Below are 22,839 nucleotides of genomic sequence, written 5' to 3'. Positions count from 1 at the left end.
ATTCTTTTGCGTGTGGTACAATCTAAAACAAGCAGGTACACACAGCCCGGGGTTTGAAGGGCAGTCGGGGCAGTACATGCGAACCTCCTTCCGCAAACCTCTTCGCCAACAGACTCTACATCTCCGACTGGGAAAGTCTTTTGAGGTTGTAGGAGGAATTGTATCAGGAAAGTGGCGATCTTTCAATCTGGCAACATCCTCCACCACTCCAACTCTAGGAACACTTGCCTGTTCCACTAAAACAAGGCTGCCTATTACAGACTCCTGAAACTTTACAAAAGTCAACTTTGACTGGGGACAAGATTTCTGGAACACAATAAAAGCATTAAAGGTTGCCAAGTGGAAAAGATGGATAGCCAACTTCTTGTACCAAATGTAAGCCTTACGAAGAGCAGCATACGGTTCCAACCTCTGATCAACTCTGTCAACACCACCCATGTACTTATTGTAGTCCAGTATGCACACAGGTTTGCGCACTTCTGCAACCTGACCCCAAACATTCCGCGGTTCAGTGCTTTCATCATGTATTGTAGTCAACATGTAGACATCTCTCCTGTCTGTAAACTTCACAGCTAGAAGCTCCTCACAACGCAAAGCACTGCACTGTCCTCGAGCAAGCTTTCGACAAACAAGTTCTTTTGGGAAACCTTTACGGTATGAGCGGATTGTGCCGCAAGCAACAGTGTCCACTTTGGCCAATTCCCTGAACAACCGCACACCAGTGTAGAAGTTATCGACATACAAATGATGGCCTTTGTTAAAAAATCCACGACCAAGTTCCTACATAATTTTCTCAGTCACTCCAAAAGTCGACGGACAACCAGGGGGGTTAATCCTGGATTCCTTACCAGTGTGCACCCTGAAATTAGAGACATATCCAGTCTCACTGTCACACAGCATATACAGTTTGATTCCATAGCGTGCCCTCTTACTAGGAATGTATTGCCGAAATACCAAGCGGCCCTTGAACAATAGCAAAGACTCATCCACTGCAGTTTCTTTCCCAGGATAAAAGATCTCAGAAAATTGATCAACCAAATGATCAATGACAGGCCGAATCTTGAAAAGACGGTCACAATCAGGGTGATCTCGTGGCACAGCAAGACTATTGTCAACAAAATGCATCATCCGCAGCAGAAGCAAATACCTATCACGACTCATGACTGCCGGAAATATAGCTGTTGCCATCAAGGGACTAGTAGACCAATATGAAGCCATTGATGGTTTCCTAAGCAAGCCCATCAAAAGAGTTAAACCCAAAAACTTTTTCATCTCCTCCAAATTAGTGGGAGTCCACCGGGTAGCTCTAGCGTGGGGCTTAAGGCTGGCACTGTTCACCCTCAAAAAAATTTCAGCATACAAATTAGTCTGCTCTACAATCTCTGCCAAAAACACATCATCCATAAACAACTTGAAAAAATCAATAGGCAAAAAGTTTTCAGTGTTCACCCTACACCCTGGAACACCAGTAAATTCAGGCAATGCCGGCTGCACCATGCCTGGTGCAACCCAGAGGTCAGAACTTTCATCGTCAAGTCTTGCAGCCGCAGGCCGCCGCCCAGCTAACTCTTGTCTCACAACACCAACTGGAAGTCTAGCAGCCCCAGGCTGCAGCCCAGATGGCTCTTGCCGCACAATTGGCACATCACTGTCCTCCGCAACCACAGGCACAACCATGTCCTCCAAAACCGTAAACACAGCAATGTCCTCCCCAACCACAGGCACATCATCCACACCAAAAGTAGCTTCATCAGCACTCAAAGTGTCTTCATCATCAGATGAAGCCATGTGTAGAGAAAACTCACTACCTGAATCTTCACCTCCCACCTCTGGCTCAGAATCAGAGTCAGACTCTGGACCATGGTCAGAGGAAGAATCAAAAAGCATTCCAACAACTTGCTGAGCAGTAATCCGGCGGCTAGCCATTATCCTTACAAATAAAGGAGTCTGCACAAACAACTCAACAACCCCAACACTGCGCAAAGTAAGATAAAAATGTAAGACTTTTTCACCAAAAAATAGATTTAGAAAAAATATACAATTCACTTACAAGACACAACTACACTCACCAGCACCTACTCTGCAAAGACACAGCAAATAGGCAACGATATCCCACTAGAAACAAGAAAAAAAAAAAACTTACATCTACAGAAGGACACATCAAAAACAAATGCAAAACATGTTTTACAATCACAACAAACAGCAACAACACATACTCGTATTACTACACACTTTGCAAAATAAACAATTACATTACAATTGAACAAAAAAAGGTCTCTTACCAAACACATGCAACTACAGAAACAGCAGCACAACAGAACCACCAGTAACAGAACCGCACACTGCAACAATCTAAAGAGAAAAAAAAACAAAACACATTAGAAGAAACAAAAACAACACACATTACAACATGCTATGTCACAGGGTATGTCACAAATGGGGTGTCTGTCCTCAAGGGGGGAAGATTATAAATCATTATAAACGTAGGCCCCCTGGAAGCAACCGTACGGAGGGCAGAGAGGCCAAATAAAGACACGGCAGAACATACTGAAAACAAATGGGCCCAAGGAAGCAACCCTTGGCCAAGGGGTCGCTCCCTATAAAAAACAAAAACCTGGAGTACAGTGGGCTTTTCTATCCCCCCCCCCTGGGACCAGAAACTGTAAAAGGGGGGGGGCAGAATAGTCTACAATATTTATAATGCCCCCTGGAAGCGACCCTTGCCCAAGGGGTCGCTTCCTTTATAAATATACTAAAATCCCTGGTGTCTAGTGGGCTTTTCTACCCCCCCCTGGGTCCAGATGTGGCCCAAAAAATGGGTGATCTGCCCCCAGGGGGGGCAGACAAGTCTAAAAAAAATGATGGGCCACTAGGAAGCGACCCTTCCCCAAGGGGTCGCTTCCTTTACAATTAGAAATAAATCCCTGGTGTCTAGTTGGCTTTTCTGCCCCCCTGGGTCCAGATCACGCGCTAACATGGGCGATCTGCCCCCAGGGGGGGCAGAAAAGTCTAGATTGAAAAATGATGGCCCTAGGAAGCGACCCTTCCCCAAGGGGTCGCTTCCTTTACAATTATAAATAAATCCCTGGTGTCTAGTGGGCTTCTCTGCCCCCCCTGGGTCGAGATCGCTCGCTAAAACGAGCGATGTCGACCCAAGGGGGGGCAGAAAAGTCTGAATTATAAAAAATGTGCCCCTGGAAGCGACCCCTGCCCAAGGGGTCGCTTCCTTTTCAAACAAAAACAATCCCTGGTGTCTAGTGGGCTTTTCTGCCCCCCCCTGGGTCGAGATCGCTCGCTAAAGCGACCGATGTCGACCCAGGGGGGGCAGAAAAGTCTGAAAACATAAAATTCGCCCCTGGAAGCGACCCTTGCCCAAGGGGTCGCTTCCTTTACAATTATAAATAAATCCCTGGTGTCTAGTGGGCTTTTCTGCCCCCCCCTGGGTCGAGATCGCTCGCTAAAACGAGCGATGTCGACCCAGGGGGGGCAGAAAAGTCTGAATTATAAAAAATGTGCCCCTGGAAGCGACCCTTGCCCAAGGGGTCGCTTCCTTTTCAAACAAAAACAATCCCTGGTGTCTAGTGAGCTTTTCTGCCCCCCCTGGGTCGAGATCGCTCGCTAAAGCGACCGATGTCGACCCAGGGGGGGCAGAAAAGTCTGAAAACATAAAATTCGCCCCTGGAAGCGACCCTTGCCCAAGGGGCCGCTTCCTTTCCAAACAAAAACATCCCTGGTGTCTAGTGGGGGCATTACTGGTGCAGGATCGCGACGCTGTGCGCGATCCTGAACCAGGAATGCCCTGCATTGGGACATCAGGGGAGAGTGTTTCCTCCCCCCCGATGCCTCAAGGCACCGAGAAATGGCCCCCCCGCCCCACCGGAGACCAAAAAACCTACCTTGCAGCTGGACGCGCTGGAAAGAAATGGCTTCCAGCGCGTCCAGCACTTCCTGATGACGTCGGCGTGCGCGACAGCGCGCTGACGTCACCAGGAAGTGCGGGGGGAGCAGCGCGAAGTCTTCCGCTGCCACCCCCCCTAAAACAACCACGATCGGACCCCCCGAGGGCTGTACTGATGACGGAGCGGTTCCGTCATCAGCACAGCCCAACCGATGCTGATGACGGAACCGCTCCGTCATCAGCATCGAAGGGGTTAATTTGCAGGCTCACCCACTTCTAACTTGAGGAATAGATTTCTGCCAAGAATATTGGTTATGAAATTCTTTGTCTGAAACAAAGTGTACCAGAGTATTTTTGTGACTTATATGAGGACACAATTTTTATGCTAGATGATATATTTGTCAATGATATTCTGACATACAACCCTGTAGTGGGTGAGGTGCTATAGATAGAGACAGGAGAGAGCCAGTGGCGTAGCAAGGTGAGGTGGAACCTGGTGCGGAAAATTTCTTGTCACACCCGGCTTCGCAAAATGGCAAAAATATGTGTTTAAAACACATATTTTAGCCATTTAGTCACCCCCGCCCCAGTGATGACACTTGGGATGGCCCACACCCACCGCACTCCCTTCCTACGCCACTGGAGAGAGCTAAAAAATAAGCCCATGAATGGGGAACCTTGGCATACCCAGATGCTTTTTAGTTGGCAGGTGGTACATTTGATATAAAACATATTGATCTGTAATGCGAGAGCAGAGGCTAGCAGCTAGTAATACCACCTTCAATTTGAAACCACTTAGCAGCAACAGTAAAACCATCAACCCCCAGCCTGGCTGATTAGTTTGTTCTAGGCCTAGACTATAGTCCACCCTTCTCAAATGGTCTCCCGTATTTCGAGATATAGCCAAATGATATACAAATGTTTGCACCATTACAGTCAGCTGCCCCTTGTTTCTGAGTGTGATGCACTATTTGAACAAAACTCCTTACATGGAGAACATATTGACATTGTTATAAGTTTTGGGCAGCTAATAAAGTCCTTCTTTTTTTGTTGAGCAATCCACACACTCTTTATTACCACTCTTCTGTTTTCCTCTTCTCCTCAGGTCTATCTGGCTTAGATGCCAAAGCCAGTGGTCGGCTGGGCACGAGAGCCATGGTGTACTACATGGTAACCACTATCATAGCTGCTATACTGGGAGTCATATTGGTGCTGGCGATCCACCCAGGTAACCCAAAGCTCAGGGAGCAGATGGGGCAGGGGCAGAAGAATGACGATGTCTCCAGTTTGGATGCCTTTCTGGATCTCATTAGGAACCTCTTTCCTGAAAACCTGGTTCAAGCCTGCTTCCAGCAGGTAAGCTGCTTTCTGTTTACTTATACGAGCGCATTGGTGGAGCTCTACCTGCCCGTCTGGTGTATGTTAAAGATATAAAAAAAGCAAAACTTTAGTCCTTCAGCAGATTATCGGTCTCTCTACCAATCACATTTTGCTTATGCCATATTCTAAGGGTCTTAATATGAGTTTGGTGGTGCAGGAGCAGGGCAGTTTCCCACCCACCTGCTCCCATTTCGCCAAACTTGAATGCTGGCTGCGAGATTACGATACAAATCACTGATTGATGGGCATGCAGAGTGGTGGTCTCACAACAGTGCACTAAAAAGGGGGAACATACTTTACAACGCAACTGTTACAATGAAGTACCTTTACGACGCAACCATAATAATGCAACTTTTACAACGACTTGCGCTGGGGGGCGCTCTAGGATAGGGAAAAGTTTCCAACACCTTCCCTACTTTCCACGGGGACTGGAGTTGGAATAGTAAATTAAACTATTCACTATCCAGCGCCCCCCAACGCAAGTCGTTGTTACGACTTGCGTTGTAAAACTTGTGTCGTAAAGGCATGTGTTGTAATAGCATACGTTGTAACGTCATACATCCCTAAAAAGGCTCAATGATCCTTAAATACTGCCCCACCGTGGGACTGCCACAGCGTGTTCGAGCACGGCATGGACTGTAAATTCCAACACATGCTGAAACTAGGTGGGTGCTTGCACACCGGGGGGCACAATATGTGTCCCCCTGCATGCACCTACCTACATAGGGTAAGGGGGTTCCTGTAGGGCTCCCTTTCTTTCCCCACTGCCAGCTTTTACATGGCCAAGTGAGGCTGGCGGTGGATAAACTCAAAATATGCATGGCGCAGCAGCAGCAGTACCGCCAGGATATTCTGAGTCCCTGACTGCATCGCTACCACTAAGGTACGTGGTAACCTGGCGGTTGTGGCAGTCAAATGGCGGTCTGACTGCCAAACTTATAATAGGGCTGGTAGGACTACTAGTGCAGTGGTGGCTGCACCGTCATTGCTGTGCCCCTATAAATCTGCCGGTCCATGAATCTGGAATAAGGTCCTTAGCATCAGAAACCTCACATCTGGAGGGTTGCAGCACTGTGCTCTTATGTGCCACCCCAAAAGGCATCCTTGGTGTTGCAAAATGTCTCATCGAAGGTCTGAAGAAGTTCAACCACATGAACCCTATCTTAAAGGAACTACCTTAGCTACCTCTCCAAGCCTGCATCAGTTTCAACACATGATAACAGCCCACTATAAATGCCACTCTTCCACACCAGGAGAAAAGGTTATCAATTTAGGATAACTGCTCCACATAGGAAACTAAGGATATGGCCAGACAAGAAACAAGAAGCTAAAAAAAAACGAATGCACCTTTCTCCATTATGTCTCTAAGATCCATGACAGCATCATCAGCAAGATCAGAGGAGAGCCGGTCCTCTGACAATTGGGAAGGGATCTGATGGATTACCACATATCTACGGGATAGTTTTCTTCGCCCACAAATATGAGACCTTTTTAAACGACTCTGAAGAGTATTTCGTAGCACTTGCCAATGTTCAGTGTTCTGCTGCTGCGCCCTCGCTAGGTGCTTGCTCTAAAAATATAAACACTTACATACATAAACACATGCATAGTGACATGCAAACATGCAGACTGGTCTTCTGTTGTGCCCTCTTCCATTTTAGGCACTGTTAGATCTTCTGGTAGACAACTACAGTGTATATCTCATGTCTCCCTCCACTTTAGGAGATTGTAAGAGGTCATTTTTATCCAACTGTAATTTTAGGAGGCATCAGGGTTTCAGAAAACTTGTAAAGGCTGGTTATTTGGATGGTTGTTCAGTTATCTGCATTTGGACTTTTCTGGGTGGCCATATTCAGTTTCATTATGAAGTGCCAAGTGGCAGAATGATCACAGCTATGAGACATTGTCTGAGAAAACATAAACTTGCCCTGTTAAAACCTGCCTGTAGGAGAGTGGTAGTTAAGACACAGTGACTAGTGCTCTAGAAGCCAGGATCACTGATTAAAAAACCTATATGAACAAGGGGGTTAAACCTATATAAGATTAGGTCATCCAAACAAAATATTTCTATTCTAGAACTCAATATGTCTTTTCTACTGTATTCTACCTCCACAAATTCAAACCTCTTCGTCTTAGAAACTCACTACTCCTGTGTTTTTATTCTTTAATGAAATCCCTAGGCTGTGGCAGAGGAGCACATGCACCTGTAGCTCTTCGCTATATGTCCATGTACATGTGTAAAGCAGATGTCCAACACTGCCATCTACTGTTAAATAAAATGTACCACATTTCCTGAACCAACATTTGCTTTTCTTGCTTCTTCTAAGTTACAACTCATGAGTTTGTTTGTAAGACTAGGGAAAAACCTACCACCGTTTAAGTAATTATTGCCGTTCATAGGCATCTGAGAACAGGTCCATTTCAGTTCTGGTCATATTAGACATGTGTCCGGCCCATATGACACAACATGAGGGGGTTTCTGTCAAAAAGGATCAGACCGGAGCCCAGGATGGTGACACCTCCTCTTGATTGTGGTCTCTTTTCACCAGTTGTTGAGTGTCCCCGGAGAGCTATGGTAGTAGTTGAGGCAAACACGATTGTAGCTGAGTGGCTGGTGCCTTGGAGGGACCCAATCTGAGAGTACACTTAGGTAACGGAGGCGATGGCTGTGTTGTTTGGCCCCTGGGTGCAGGCAAACAAGCCGCATAGCTGAGGTTGGTACTTCCATGTGCCCCGGTGAAACTGGGACGGGGTGAACATCTGGATACTGATGGAGACTAACCAGATGTCACACAGCTGGAATTGGTGATTTCTAACTACTGTGTCAACCCTTACCTTCTTGCAGGTGTTCAGTGCTACCTAGGAGGGGCAGGCTGGTGCCCTAAGTGGTTTCTTTCTTTTTACCAAATCCCTTTGCTGGCCACCACACCTGATGAAATGAGCAAAGAAAAGGATTTTTAAGGTCTTACAGTGGATTAATGTCTGGAGGCAGAGAAGATGGCACCCAGAGCCTACTGAACAGGATCTTACCCATCTGCAACTCCTACTCCTAAGCTGTATCAATGCAACAAGGGTTGCAATGATCCACACAATGGAAAAGATAGTGAGAGCTGTGAAGCTGATGGAAGGCAAGCTCACAAAGAGAATAGCAGGGATGTGGAAAGAGCAGGCAGATATGAGAGATACAGGATTAGTCCTGGGGATCAGGTGTAGAAAATGATCTTCTGTTGTGGTGGACCTGGAGGCATTTAAAGGCATTTGAATCTAAGATGATGGGTAGGGTCTTGCCAGTAGACGTAAAACTTGAATGTTTAGATAACTTGCACCGAGGGCGTAATTCCTAACATCCTCAGAGGTCAGCTGGAGTCTCGAGAAGAAGGTGGTCCTGCAGGTTGTGATTACTGCGGCCAGAGACCCAAAGAAAATAATGTGGATAGATTTAGTGCTGTACTGAGCAACCTGCAGAATGGAGAAAGATATTAGGGACTGACACTATAAAGTAGAGTTTGTTGATGAATGGTGGCTGGTACCGTTTTTCCTGAGATGAACATAGAGATATTGTCCATGAAACATGCCCTCATATGGATGAAATTAACGTTGGTCGACTTTCCAATTTTATTACGGGTTGATTATCATCGGAAGGCATTTATGTTTTCCAAAGAGGATACTGCCAAGGATTTTGTGCACAACTTTGTAGTAGAAGCTCCTACTTAGAATGTACGGGTTGCTTTTCTGCACTACTTAGATTGGAATGTCGGTGAGAATATTTGCTTTGGGTCAGTGGTCCTCCTCTGGGCAGGAACTGATAGGAGGAGATGCTGCAATAAATCACAGTGTGCTTTCTTTGTCATTTGTTGCTTGTTGGTTCCCTGCCATCACTCTCTCTCCCTTGGCAGTTGGGTCTACTGTGCTGTATCCAGTGGATGCATGGATTATTATTGAATTATTTGTCTTATTTCACTGATTTGTGGTATTATGGAGTTGCATGTCTTTGCAATGTGCTGCATAGTGATCTACTCTAACTTCATCTCCATTCCACGCCCGCTGTTTACCGGTTCCAAAAGCGCAGAGATACTCCATGAGGAGTGGATTCAAGCGCTATATAAACCAGCAAATAAATAAATAAATAAATGTGACGATAATGAAATTCTGTCTTTGCAATGTACTACATAGTGCTCTACTCTGCAAAGTGAAGATAACGAAAACGATTTAATCCTAAAAATTACTACATAAATAGCAAATACACATTTGGTTACAATTGATTCCAATAAATAAATGGCAACAGCTCTTTGCCTGAATGCAAAGGTGATTTATTACAGGACATAAGCATCTTGGCATATTCAATGCCATCCACTCTGTAGTATTGATCAGACATTCAGCTGAAACAAAAACCCATACCTTCATCCTTCACGCCGTCCTTCAGCAAATAGGGGAAAGTCATTCAATCGCCAGTGCTAACTACATTTCTGCAAGCACTGATTTGAACTTTTTGAAAAATAGGCTGACAGTGAACTGAAGCAGGCACACTGTTGACAATTCGGTGGCACATGACTGATGTTTCGAACGTAAATTGCATAATTTGCAGAGACGAAGCTCAAATACTTTTGATGTACTGTAGTCATCCATTATCAATACCATTGACAGGGCTCTGCCAATTAGTCTTGTGTAGCCTTTGAGCAAGAACTAAATAATGAAAAGGCGTTTGATCAATGTCATTGGGTAGTTGAGTACGTCGTGGTGAAAGAGCAAGTGTCAACCTCCTGTGGGTGAGCGTCTTCTACAATTTTGTAATCCTCTGGTTCTGCATTTCATCTACACATAGATCATACATAATGAGTATCTTAAGGACAGTCTCATGCTTCTTATATCTTCGGTCTCAAAATGGGTGTGCAGACAAAATATCGAGTTTTTAATGTCAAGTCCTAAACAGCGTGAGTGAGAAATCAACAGCAAGAATATCGTGGTTAAGAATATGGATATAAGGTATGAAATATCAATTAAACAAATATGGTAGTGTTTAATATCGTTTGCAAAAATCTGGTTGTTTAAAATATTGATTGTTTAATTTGTGTTATGTATTTTAGTATATATTTTATATGTATGTGATTTTTTTTGTATAATAATTGTTTATATTTTTAATATCCGTTACCATTTTTCGTAGTTATAGTCTTATCTTAATTGAATTTTGCTCGTTTTTAGTTCCGTAGCGGGTCATGGGTTTATAGGGGAATAGGATGGGAAGTAATTTAATTATATTAATTTAATGATTATTTTTCATTTATTAATATGTAATTAACTGAGATAGTATAGTGTTAATTGTATACAGTACTTTATTATTAATTAATCAATCATTTGTTTTTAATTACTATTAACTCATTGGATATTAATTACGGTAATTGTGTAATTATTTTTAGGTGCTAGTGTTTGTGTTTATAGGGGTAAAGGGTAGGAAGTAATTCATTTTTGATTAATTGATAATTAGTTGATCATTTATTTAAAATTAATTATGGCAATTGTGTCATTAATTTTTAGTGCGTGTTGTGGGGTTTATAGCGGTAGAGGGCAGAAAGTAATTTATAATTAATTAATAATTAGATGTTTATTAATAATGAATTCATTGTATATTAAATAGGGATATTGTGTAATTAGTTTTAGGTGTTTGTTGTGGGGTTTGTAGTGGTAAAGGTCAGGAAGTAATTTGTGTGTAATTAATTAATAAATCATTGTTAATTAATATTAATTAATTAATTGGTATTTATTTTGTATACTTGTTTATTTTTTTGTTTGATTTTGCAATCTTTTTATTGATTTATCAACAAACAAGATGTAGTGAAAAATAAGGCCCAGATCTTGGGCCGGCAGCCATCATATTGCTCTGCAGAGCATCAAAATAACACCAAACTGAACCTTCCGGCCCCCCTCCCTCACCCTACCTCTTCCTCCCCCCTCCCGCCTCTTCCCCCATTCAAGATGTCTGGACAGAAAAGCAAAAAAGAGGCATAGCACATCATTGAGCAGTAGAGTAACGTTTAGTTCACACTGTGGTTTAAGTAGTAGTCGTAGATATCGAGGGCAGGACAGCTCACGGAATTCAGTTAATAGCAGGGTGACAAAGGGCCGCCACATATCAGCAGAGGAAGTCCGTCTCCTTGAAGCGAGAAAGTGATGCTTCCCATGCCAAAAACATACAACAGCCTATGCAGCCATCCCTGTAGAGTTGTTGTTTTGTCTGTACCCCAGTGATAAAATATATTTTGTAGTCCCACCCCTAGAGCTATCCCCAATTGCTTACCTTTACAAGATTTGAAAGGAACAGTAAGCCTATCAGACACTCCCAAGACGACATATTCAGGGAAGCGTAATATTGTTGTATTGAAATGTCTATCAATTACATCCAGCACTTGTATCCAGTAAGTAGCGAGTGTAGGACACTCCCACGGTAGATGTAAGCATGTGCCTTGAGCGTCACAACCCCTCCTGCTTGTAGGGGAACAGTCACGGTCGCCCTTGTGGAGTTGGGAGGGTGTAACATATCAATACATCATGATATTATTGGCCGTCTCTATGTTAGATATATTCAGTGCTGTATGTCGGACTCTGCATGAATGTCAGTCTATTCTTTGGGGGTCAGGGTCTCGACCTCCCACTGTCATTGGCTAGCTGACGTAACCACCTGTTCTGAGGGACGTAAGATATGGTAGAGTGTTGTGATTCGTCGTTTTGTTGATTGTTTCGAGAGTAGCCAATGCTCATACTGAGCAAGGGACCTCTCCGCCCCGGTCGAACCTGGGGTTGCATGACCCAGTGTCATATTTGAAAATAATCGTAGCATCCCAGTTCGGGTATGTTGAAATCAGATTTAAAATCCTAGAAGGATCGAGGGCCCTCAATATAAAAAAAAATGCTCTATAGACCTGTGCCCTGCTTTGGCCTAATGACTAAATGCCTCCCAATCAAGGCCCGAAGAGAAATCTGGATTTTCTGCAATAGGAGTGTGGGGCAAAGTGAAGGTTGTCAGACCGTTGCGGGTAGCTGTAGCGTCCCAAGCCTACAATGTAGCACGAGTCACAGGAGAGCTGTGTAGCCCAGGGGGCCTAGAGGCCTTCCAAAGGAAAAGGATCTTCCAGAGTGACTTTTTTGCTAGCGCACGTTCCATAAAGAGCAAGCACTTCTCAGATTCCGGTTAAGCCCATTCTGATGAGTACGCAGCTGTGTCGCTTTATAATAGTGGTCAAGATCTGGAATCCCCAACACCCCTTCCACATGGGATCTAAAACTCAGATCCCTATTTATTTGCAACCTCTTATCTGCCCAGAGAAAGGCGATTTATTCAAATTGTAGCAGCTTTAAAACATCTGGGGGAGGTTCTACCGGAAGGGTTAGAAAAAGATATATGACTTCGGGAAGTATGCTCATCCTGAGGGCTGCCACTCTGCTCAGCCATAAGAGATTAAACAGCTGTCATCTTTTGACCTCCTGCCTTGTCTGATGCAGCAGCTGAGAGTAGTTTATGGATGTTGTCTCATCGGTTGATAAGTACAGCATGATGCCCAGGTACGGCAATACCTTTTGATCCCATTGAATGGGGCATGCTTGGATCAGAGCCATGATGGTGGTCGGCTTCAAGGAAAAGCCCAACTCTTGAGACTTAGCCATTGACCTTAAATCCAAAAGATGCTGCGAAGTCATCAAATTCGGCCAAGAAAGCTGGAACTGAAGTGTGGGGGACTCCAATGTAGCAACAACATCATCCGCATAAAGGCTGATGGTATGTCGCTCTCTCCCAAAAAGGATCCGCTTGATCTGCTGATTCTCCTGAACCCACTGTGCCACTGACTCCATGTAAAGAGCAAACAAAAGGGGGGAGTGCGGCAGCCTTGGTGTATGCCCCTAGTGTTATTAAAGGGGTCAGAGATGAAGCCAAATGGCTGAAGGGCGGCTATAGCTTCCAAACACCCATTGGCGAAAGAGGTGAAAGCGGCGCCCAATCCCAGACCTCTCCAGGACAGTCTCCAAGAAGGGCGAATGGACCCTATCAAACGCCTTTTTGGTGTCTATTGATAGGAAAACGCTCTCCTCAGTGGGATTTATCCAGGTGATGTAGTAGTCTTGTGGTGTTATCGCTACACTGCCGAGTTGTAACAAATCCAGCTTGATCTGGATCTTTTAATCTCAGCAACATAGGTCCCAGTCTAACCCGCAAGTATTCCTGTGAAGATTTTAAAATCTATGTTCAAGAGAGATATCGGTCTATAGGAGGCGCAATATCTATTGTCTTTCCTGGGTTTTGGCAAGACAGCCACCGATGCAAGAAGCATTGTAAGTGGCAGCTCACCGGTGTCGTCGCTGGCATTAAAAAGTTGAGTCAGTATGGGGGCTAATAGTGAACAAAAGGTTTTGTACAAAAGGATGGTAAATCTATCTGGGCCAGGGGATTTAAGAAGGTTAAGTCGAGTGATACCGGAGATTACTTCCTCGGTTCTGATATGACTATCTAAAGCCGCCTCCTGGTCTACTGTCAACTTTTAGTGGTTTATGCCTTGGCAGTACCTGGAGGGATTCTGGTCAGACAAAGGCTGTGCAGTATACAGATTCGCGAAAAAATCTCGAAATTAATCCTCATCCTGCGTATTCTCAACACTAACTACAGTTAGAATGAGCAGGAATGTCAGCGCCTGTCGCTGCGTGCGCAATTTGTGGGCCTATAAGCAGCCGCATTTGTCCCTCCCGTATAAAATGTGTGCAACAAACAAAGTGCAGCGTATTCCACCCTATCTAGATCAAGGCTGGCCAGCTGCGTCCTGGCTGCCTTTAGCTTCCTCCATATACAAGCCACCTGTCCTCTTATGACTATCTTCTAATTCAAGTACTTGCTTGGAAAGTTCAACCCTCTTTTCTCTGCGTACCCTATTATCTGCAGCTGACGTAGTTATGAAGTCGCCCAGGGCTACTAATTTGAGGGTTTCCCACAGGGAGACAATCGTGGTGCCCCGGGTGTCATTAATGTCTAAAAAGTCTTCCAATGTTTTTGTGAGGCATGTTACAACTTCAGGGCGGTGGATCAGTATGTCCCTTAGTCTCCAGAAGTATGACGGCCTAGTGGTGGGGGGAAACAGCAGAGTCGTAGTCAGGGCTGCTTGGTATGAAAGTGCTTGGAGTTCAATTACTGAGTTCTGTGCTATCGGGAGGTGAGAACGGGTCATTAGAAAGTAGTCCAGCAGTGCATAGTTCTCCCGGGCATTAGAATACAAAGTTTAGTTGAGTGTGTGAGGGTCAAAATGCTGCCATTAGTTCACCAATCCCAGGTCAGGCAACCATTGACGTCTTGTAGTAGAGAGAGCCCCTGTCTGTTCCTGCCTCTGTGCGGAACGATCAAGCTGACTATCGAACACGATGTTCAGGTCGTCCCCAATAAGGATTTGTCGATCATGTGTAGAGGTTAAGTCACCTATCGCTTTGTGTAAAATAGTCTCCTGACCTTCATTTGGGGCTACTGCCAGTGTCAGTGTGTTTTCCCCTATGGAATGCGCCAGAAGCCTCCCTTTAATCTCTGATACCTTGGCTCCTACTTTCCCAGGAAATGTACGCGCAACCAGAATGGCAACCCCTGCCTTCTTGGTAGGGAGAGAAGAGAAGTACTGCTGCGGGAAAACCCCGGATCGCATTCTCTGCGTATCGCTGGGCATCAGGTGGGTCTCTTGTAATAAACAAATCTTAGCGCCATGTATATTCCAAATAAGACAGGATAGCTCTGCCCTTGGGTTGTTAAGCCCTTTTACATTTAATGTTATCATCGTGATACTCATCTATGAAGGGAGGTATGCTACGCGCTGCGGGTGTTTAGGGGCCAGTTGAACAATTGCTGTCCTAGTTCCATGGTATCCTAGGTAAGTTGCCAATAGTATTCATGGAATGCTAACCTGAGCTCACGTCGGGAGAAACTCAACATGGGAGAGGAGATCCCCAACATTGAAAAAACCAAAACCCCATAAACAAGATAAAACTAGAAATCAAAGTCAATGTCCGGAGCATCCTGCTCTTAGAAAATAGAAAGAGGAGTACTCGTGGACCATGGCTCCCCGCCCCCACCACTCAAGGCCCATGAAAATTTACCTACACCATTGGCTCAAGGCAAAGGTGCACCTTCGAAATACCAGAATACAATAAGTGGAAATTCTGCCTCACTCTGAAGAGACCCCTGCAAGGGAGGACAGCACTGCCTGCCGCTCTTTGCCTATAGTGTCTGGATCGGACGTGCTAGCATACTCGGAGGCTTAATGGTGGTCCATCCGTGGCCGCTTTAGCGTCAGCGAGGACGTGAGTTCTGGCTAGATTAGTCTGACGCGGGCTTAGCAATGCCCAAGAGTTTATAGGCCGCTGGGAGTAAATGGATTTGTCTTAGCTCCCTCTTGTAGGAGAAAATCAACCTGAACGTGTGCCCCCAGGAGTATTTTATGCAAGAGTCTCGAATGTGGAGCGCAATTGGGTGGAAGTACTTGCGCTTGAGCAACGTGAAGCCAGCCAGATCCTGGAATAGCATGGATTTCTATCCCTGGTATGTAAAGTCTGGATTTTGCCTAGACTCACAGAGAATCCTCTCCTTTAGTTGATAGTCATGGACACAGGTCAGGATGTCCGCACGGGAGGTAGGGGCCGCTCTTCGTGTGCCCACCTTGTGGGTGCGGTCCAGCTTGATCGGGAACTTCGAGGACTCTCCCAGGATGGAGCGGAAAAGGCCTGTCACAAGGTCCTCGATATCACCGTCGCCATCTTCGTGCGCCATACCTCGGATGCGGATGTTATTCCGTCAGAACCTGTTTTCTAGGTCCTCGGTATGAGCCTGTAGATCCAGGTACTGCTCCTGGGGCCGGTGGACTTCTTGTTGGAAGTTCTCAAGTTCCTCGTCCCTTCCAGTTTCGGGCTCCTCCAGTGTGTGAACTCGCTCTCCTAGTGAGTCCACATTGCGAAGGACGACCCGCAGGTCTGCTTGGAGTTCATGCTTCATTGTGGCTATCTCGTCTCAAAGAGAGGAAAAGAGGGACTACAAGAATGCTTGACTGTCCGGGGCCTCCGACCCCTCACTACCCTCGGGTTCTTCCAAGTGCCCCAGGCCCAACTGGCTAAACGGCTGGAGGGTGGACTTGAGCAACAACTCTTTTACAGACTTGTCCCTCCGGCCCTTGGGGACAGCCCTAGCTCCTACGCACATTGAGCCCCCGTCTGTGTGAATACAAGGTGCACTGCGGTCCACTGGTAGGGGAGACTGTGAAGAAGCGCTGATGGGAAGTACTCTTTCCCACTCGAGCCGCTCACTGTCCCTTCACTGTCAGCAACGCAGGCAAGAGCGTGGTAGCTGTCAAAGTTCTGCTCCTGTGGACTTTTTGTCTCTAAGCTATCATGATGACACCGTCCTCCTATTCAGAGTACCCTGGATTGTGCTCTCCTGATGGACGGAATGCTGACAATGCAAGCATTCTCCCTCAGTCTAAATATATGAGTAAAATCCATTGTTCTTTTGCCCATTACACCACCCCAGTTTGGACCCAGCCATATGGAAATCAGTCTTGACCCTGTGCCTCATGGGAACAGTCCAGACCGAACTGCCAGGCCAGGTCCTCCCTGGACCAGAAACAAGCATCCTGGGACCGGTATCAGGGTATGTCACCCTCCTTTAGCTAGATAGCGTGAATGCAGTGGCAAAGTGAGCAAGGGGCCCACGTCTGGACATACCCATCCCACTTAGGGCGAAAAGTGTTGCAGCAAACAAATGATGGACAGAATGCTGATAATGCAAACATTCTCCCCCAGTCAAAAGATCTGGGTTAAATCCATCATTTTTTCGCCCACTACGCCACCACCCCAGTATGACCCTTTGCCTCATGGGAACAGTCCATACCGAACTGCCAGGCCAGGTACTCCCTGGACCGGAAACAAGCATCATGGTACCGGTATCAGGGTATGTCAACCTTCTTTGGCCAGGCTATCTTGAATACAGTGGCAAAGTGAGCCAGGGGCCCACATCTGGGCATACCTATCCCACTTAGGGCGAAAAGTGTTACAGAAAACAAATGATGGACGGAATACTGACACTGCAAACATTCTACCCCGTCAAAAGATCTTGGTTAAATCCATCATTCTTTTGCCCACTACGCCACCCCAGTTTGGACCCAGCCATATGCAAATCAGTCTTGACCCTATGCCTCATGGCAACAGTCCAGACCGAACTGCCAGGCCAGTTCCTCACTTAACAGGAAACAAGCATCCTGGAACCAGTTTCAGGGTATGTCACCCTTCTTCAGCAAGGATAGCTTGAATCCAGTGGCAAAGTAAGCAAAGGACCCACGTCTGGGCATACCCATCCCACTTAGGGCGAAAAGTTTTACAGCAAATAAATGATGGACGGAATGCTGACAATGCAAACATTCCACCCCAGTCAAAAGATATGGGTAAAATCCATTGTTCCTTTGCCCACTACGCCACCCCAGTTTGGACCCAGCCATATGCAAATTAGTCTTGACCCTGTGCCTCATGGGAACAGTCCAGACCGTACTGCCAGGCCAGGTCCTCGCTGGACTGGAAACAAGCAACCTGGGACCCGTTTCAGGGTATGCCACCCTTCTTCAGCCAGGCTAGCTTGAATCCAGTGGCAAAGTGAGCAAGGGACCCATGTCTGGACATACCCATCCCACTAAGGGCGAAAAGTGTTACAGCAAACAAATGATGGACGGAATACTGACAATGCAAACATTCTCCTTCAGTCAAAAGATCTTGGTTAAATCCATTATTCTTTTACCCACTACGCCACCCCAGTTTGGACCCAGCCATATGCAAATCAGTCTTGACTCTGTGCCTCATGGGAACAGTCCAGACCGAACTGGCAGGCCAGGTCCTCCCTGGACCGGAAACAAGCATCCTGGGACCGGTATCAGGGTATGTCACCCTTCTACAGCCAGGCTAGCTTGAATCCAGTGGCAAAGTGAGCAAGGGACCCACGTCTGGACATACCCAACCCACTTAGGGCAAAAAGTGTTACAGCAAACAAATGATGGACGGAATGCTGACAATACAAACATTCTCCCCCAGTCAAAAGATGTGGGTTAAATCCATAGGTATTTTGCCCTCTACGCCACCCCAGTTTGTACCCAGCCATACGCAAATCAGTATTGATCCTGTGCCTCATGGAGACAGTCCGGACTGAACTGCCAGGCTAGGTCCCTTAGGCACAGAGGGGCCGCCGTGTGGCGCTAGTTACTCGCCCTCTCTGCTGGGAGCGGCATTGGCCCTACAGGCACCCAGCAGCTCCGCAGGTTTCATCTGCTGCAACAAAATGACTGGCTCCGGTGGGTCGGCACCACCGCTTCGCCCATCGATAGTGTAGTGCTGCTCCTGAGAAGGTACCACCGGGATCTGCACCCTAACACCACTGGGATATCAATAAAGAGCCCGGTGGGAGCGGAGAGCCGCGAATAAGCGTCCTAGCAATTGTTTTTCATGTGTGGCTTTTACATTTTAAAGAGGTAAAGGGTGGGTATTAAATACATTGTACTTACCTTATATTTAGTTGTGTAATAGTATTAGTTTTTTATTTGAAAATGAGTTTTAATTGTGTATTGAATTATTTTACAGTTTAATTTAGGTGTGTGTTGTGGTTATTATTGGGTGAAAGTGTGGGAAGTTAATTATTTTTTATTATTTTTATTTTGTTTTAGTTATTAATATTTCTTTAATTTTTGGTAATTAATTATGTTAATTATGGAAGTATATATATTTTTTAATTTAGTAGTGTGTTGTGATGTGTGTGGTGTTGAATGGTAGGAAATAAAATGTAAAAATGCATGTAAAAATTAATGTTTTTGTTTGTGAATCTATTCTAGTTAAAAATATTTGTATGTTTGAAGTTTATTTTTTATTTTATTTTGCATAAAATTTGTAGGTATTTGTCATTTGTAATTAAACCTATAATATGCGTTTGTATTTTGAATATTACATATATTTGGATTTACATTTTCAGCATATATATTTCTTATGTATTTATTTGATTTTTTTAATACTTACATTTTTTATTTTTTTTACTGACTTGAGTGTCAATAGTAAATTTTGTCCCACCTCTATCCAACACTTTCCCTACTATAGCACTCACTGGAGTGGGAATAGTAAATGTTACCCCTCTGCTATCCAACACATTCCCTACTGTTGCACTCACTGGAGTGGGAATAGTAAATATTATCCCTCCGCTATCCAACACTTTTCACACTCTTACCCTCACTGGAGTGGAAATAGTCATTTTTACCCCACGGCTATCCAACACTTTCCCTACTATTGCACTCACTGGAGTGGGAATAGTACATTTTACCCCTCTGCTATCCTACACATTTCCTACTGTTGCACTCACTGGAGTGGAATAGTAAATGTCATCCCTCCGCTATCCAACACTTCCCCTACTGTTGCACTCACTGGAGTGGGAATAGTAAGTTTTACCCCTGCGTCATGCAACACTTTCTCTGGAGTGGGAATAGTAATTTTTACCCCTCCGCTATCACACACTTTCCCTACTGTTGCACTGACTGTAGTTGAAATAGTAACTTTAATCCCGCCGCTATCTAACACTTACCCTACTGTTTCACTTATTGGAGTTGGAATAGTATATTTTACCCTTTCGCTATCCAACACTTTCCTTACGGTTGCACTGACTGTATTGGGAATTGTAAGTTTATTTTTTTAAATAGTTTAATATTTTAATTGACAATATATTAAAAAATATATATATTTTAAATTATTGATATATATATATATATATTTGAGAATGTGTATATAATTATAAACTTATAAAAAAAAATGATAGTTTTTTTTTCAGTAAATACATATGTATAGTGTATAAATTATGCTTGTGTGTTCAACTCTTTTAAATACGTATATTTGTTATATTGTGTTAAAATGTATATTAGATATAATTTATTTTAGTATTCTTTATACAATTTTTTACATATAAAAATCGATATTTTGTGCAGCTATATTTTTTACATCGATTTTTTTTGTCAATATTTTTGTACATACCTGGTTAAGTATTGGGAGTCGATATTTTTGTAATCTATAGTTTTTCATCTGTATTTTTTACTTTGCTATTTGTGACATCGGTGTCAGTGAACCCTCAAAATGTAGGCCCTTATTATGATGGCAGTCGGTCGTTCCACCGTCCTCCGTCGCTTAGGTCAGGAGACTGCCGGAAATTTGATCAAGTAGTTCAATCCACAAATTTAGGATGGGATCAATGTACTGTTGGGTGGAAAGTGTGTTTTTCAACTGCTGCTTGTGCTACGGCCCAGGAGGAGGGCCGCAGCACCAGCCACAGTAGACAATGACACTTTGTAAGCATTCATGAACCCTGAACCAGGCACTATGCAGTACCTGGAACATGGTGCATGGCTGTTTGGGGGGAACTACATGGGACCCCCAGTCAACAGTAGCCAATAGGGATGCCTTTTCATAGGAGCACCATGAAAATTCTGTTGGTTAGGGACATCCTAATTCCTACGACGGTACCTGCGCAGGCACCGCCTCTATTTTAGCGATAGGATTCCGACTGCTACCCCGACGGTCTCTTGGATCCTGTCAGAGGTGGCGGTCTTTCGCCCCGGCATTATTGTTCCAACTGCCCGCATCGTAATGCACAGTCGCACCGATGCCCTTATATCACCAGGCTGCACACCCCCATATGCTCGCTCGCCAATGTCCCTCCCACCCTTCCTTTGATCTCTGCCGCGAGTTCTCACAGGCTCCTCTCCGCCCCCTTCTGAACCTGAGGTAGCATCATTAAGGTAGGCCTCTGCCAGCGCCAGCATTCTTTTTCCCCTCCACTTTGAACATGATTGCATGGATGACAGGTTTTCTCCATCGTGTCCTCCAGTTCACTCCTCTACACTGCCTTTGCTTCATCTTTCACCATCTTTTCACTTTAGATACGAGGCCAATTCTGACCCGTTTTTGGCCTCAACCACCCAGTGTGTTGCCACACTACCATACAGGTAATGTTCTTCCATCTCCATTTTCTCCACTTTTCTCCCGTTTTTCGCATTTTCATGTTTAATGGTGCTCTGTTTCATTTTCCCTTTAGAGAGGCTGGCATTTTCATATGTTCATATGTACTAACATATGCATGCTGGACAGTCCCTTCACCAAGTCTCTCATTAGGTTTTATCCTCAGCTTTTCACAATCCCTCTTTTCTCTAGTTGTGACCCGGATTACTGGTCAGCAGCCGCATCTACCTACGGGACGTTTGATTACCATATTGATTTCGTACTGCTGGAGTTTGTATATATTTGAGTGAAAACTTTAAGTGTGTTTGGAATATATCACTATGTTTAGACCACGTCAGCACCACCACACACACTGCGCCCTCACACTACTTTAGGCCACACACACACTGCGCCCTCACACTACTTTAGGCCACACACACACTGCGCCCTCACACTACTTTAGGCCACACACACTGCACCCTCACACACTGTGCCCTCACACTACTTTAGGCCACACACACTGCGCACTCACACACTGCGCACTCACACACTGCGCACTCACACACTGCACACTCACACTACTTTACGCCAGACACACTGAGCCCACACACTACTTTAGGCCACACACACTACGCACTCACATTACTTTAGTCCACACACACTGCACCCTCACACTACTTTAGGCCACACACACTGTGCCATCAACCTACTTTAGGCCACACACACTGCGCCCTCACACTACTTTAGCCACACACACTGTGCCCTCACACACTGCACCCTCACGCACTGCACCCTCATACACTCTGCACCCTCATACACTCTGCACCCTCATACACTCTGCACCATCACACACTCTGCACCCTCACACACTGCACACTCACACGGTCTGCACCCTCATACACTCTGCACCCTCACACACTGCACCCTCACACACTCTGCACCCTCACACACAATTACACTCTACTGAATACAACATACACTCAACACAATACCACTTAGGGCCACATAATGATATGCTACATAATACCACTGCGCTCAACACAACATACACTCCAAATACCACTCAGTGCCACATAATTACACACCACATATTTACACTCTACTGAATGCAACAAACCCTCCACACAATACCACTCAGTGCAACAGAATTATATGCTACATAATTACAATGCAACATACAATCCAAACAATACCACTCAGTGCCACATAAAACACGCCACACAATTACACTCTACTGAATACAACATACACTACTCATAATACCACTCAGTGCCACATAATTATATGCTACAAAATTACACTGCGCTCAAGGCAACATACACTCCAAATATCACTCAGTGCCACATAATTACACTGCACTCATTGCAACATACACTCCAAATACCACTCAGTGCCACTTAATTACACACCACATAATTACACTGCACTCAATACAACATACACTCCAAATACCACTCAGTGCCATATAATTACACGTCACATAATTACACTGTACTCAATGCAACATATACTCCAAATACCAGTCAGTGCAATATAATTACACGCCA

General features: G+C 45.0%; 1 protein-coding gene across 2 annotated transcripts in view; it reads left to right on the top strand.

The window, feature by feature from the left end:
• Positions 1-22,839, top strand: part of SLC1A2 (solute carrier family 1 member 2) — a 140,213-nt gene that overhangs the window by 36,122 nt on the left and 81,252 nt on the right. For both annotated transcript variants that reach the window (XM_078684677.1, XM_078684676.1), the window contains exon 3: positions 5,004-5,254. In XM_078684677.1, coding sequence (XP_078540803.1) covers positions 5,004-5,254 — 251 coding nt within the window. The remainder of the gene's footprint in view (positions 1-5,003; positions 5,255-22,839) is intronic.

This window comes from Lissotriton helveticus, chromosome 3_2, assembly GCF_964261635.1.
Source record: "Lissotriton helveticus chromosome 3_2, aLisHel1.1, whole genome shotgun sequence".
NCBI lineage: Eukaryota > Metazoa > Chordata > Amphibia > Caudata > Salamandridae > Lissotriton > Lissotriton helveticus.
This window is presented reverse-complemented; position numbering and strand designations above follow the sequence as displayed.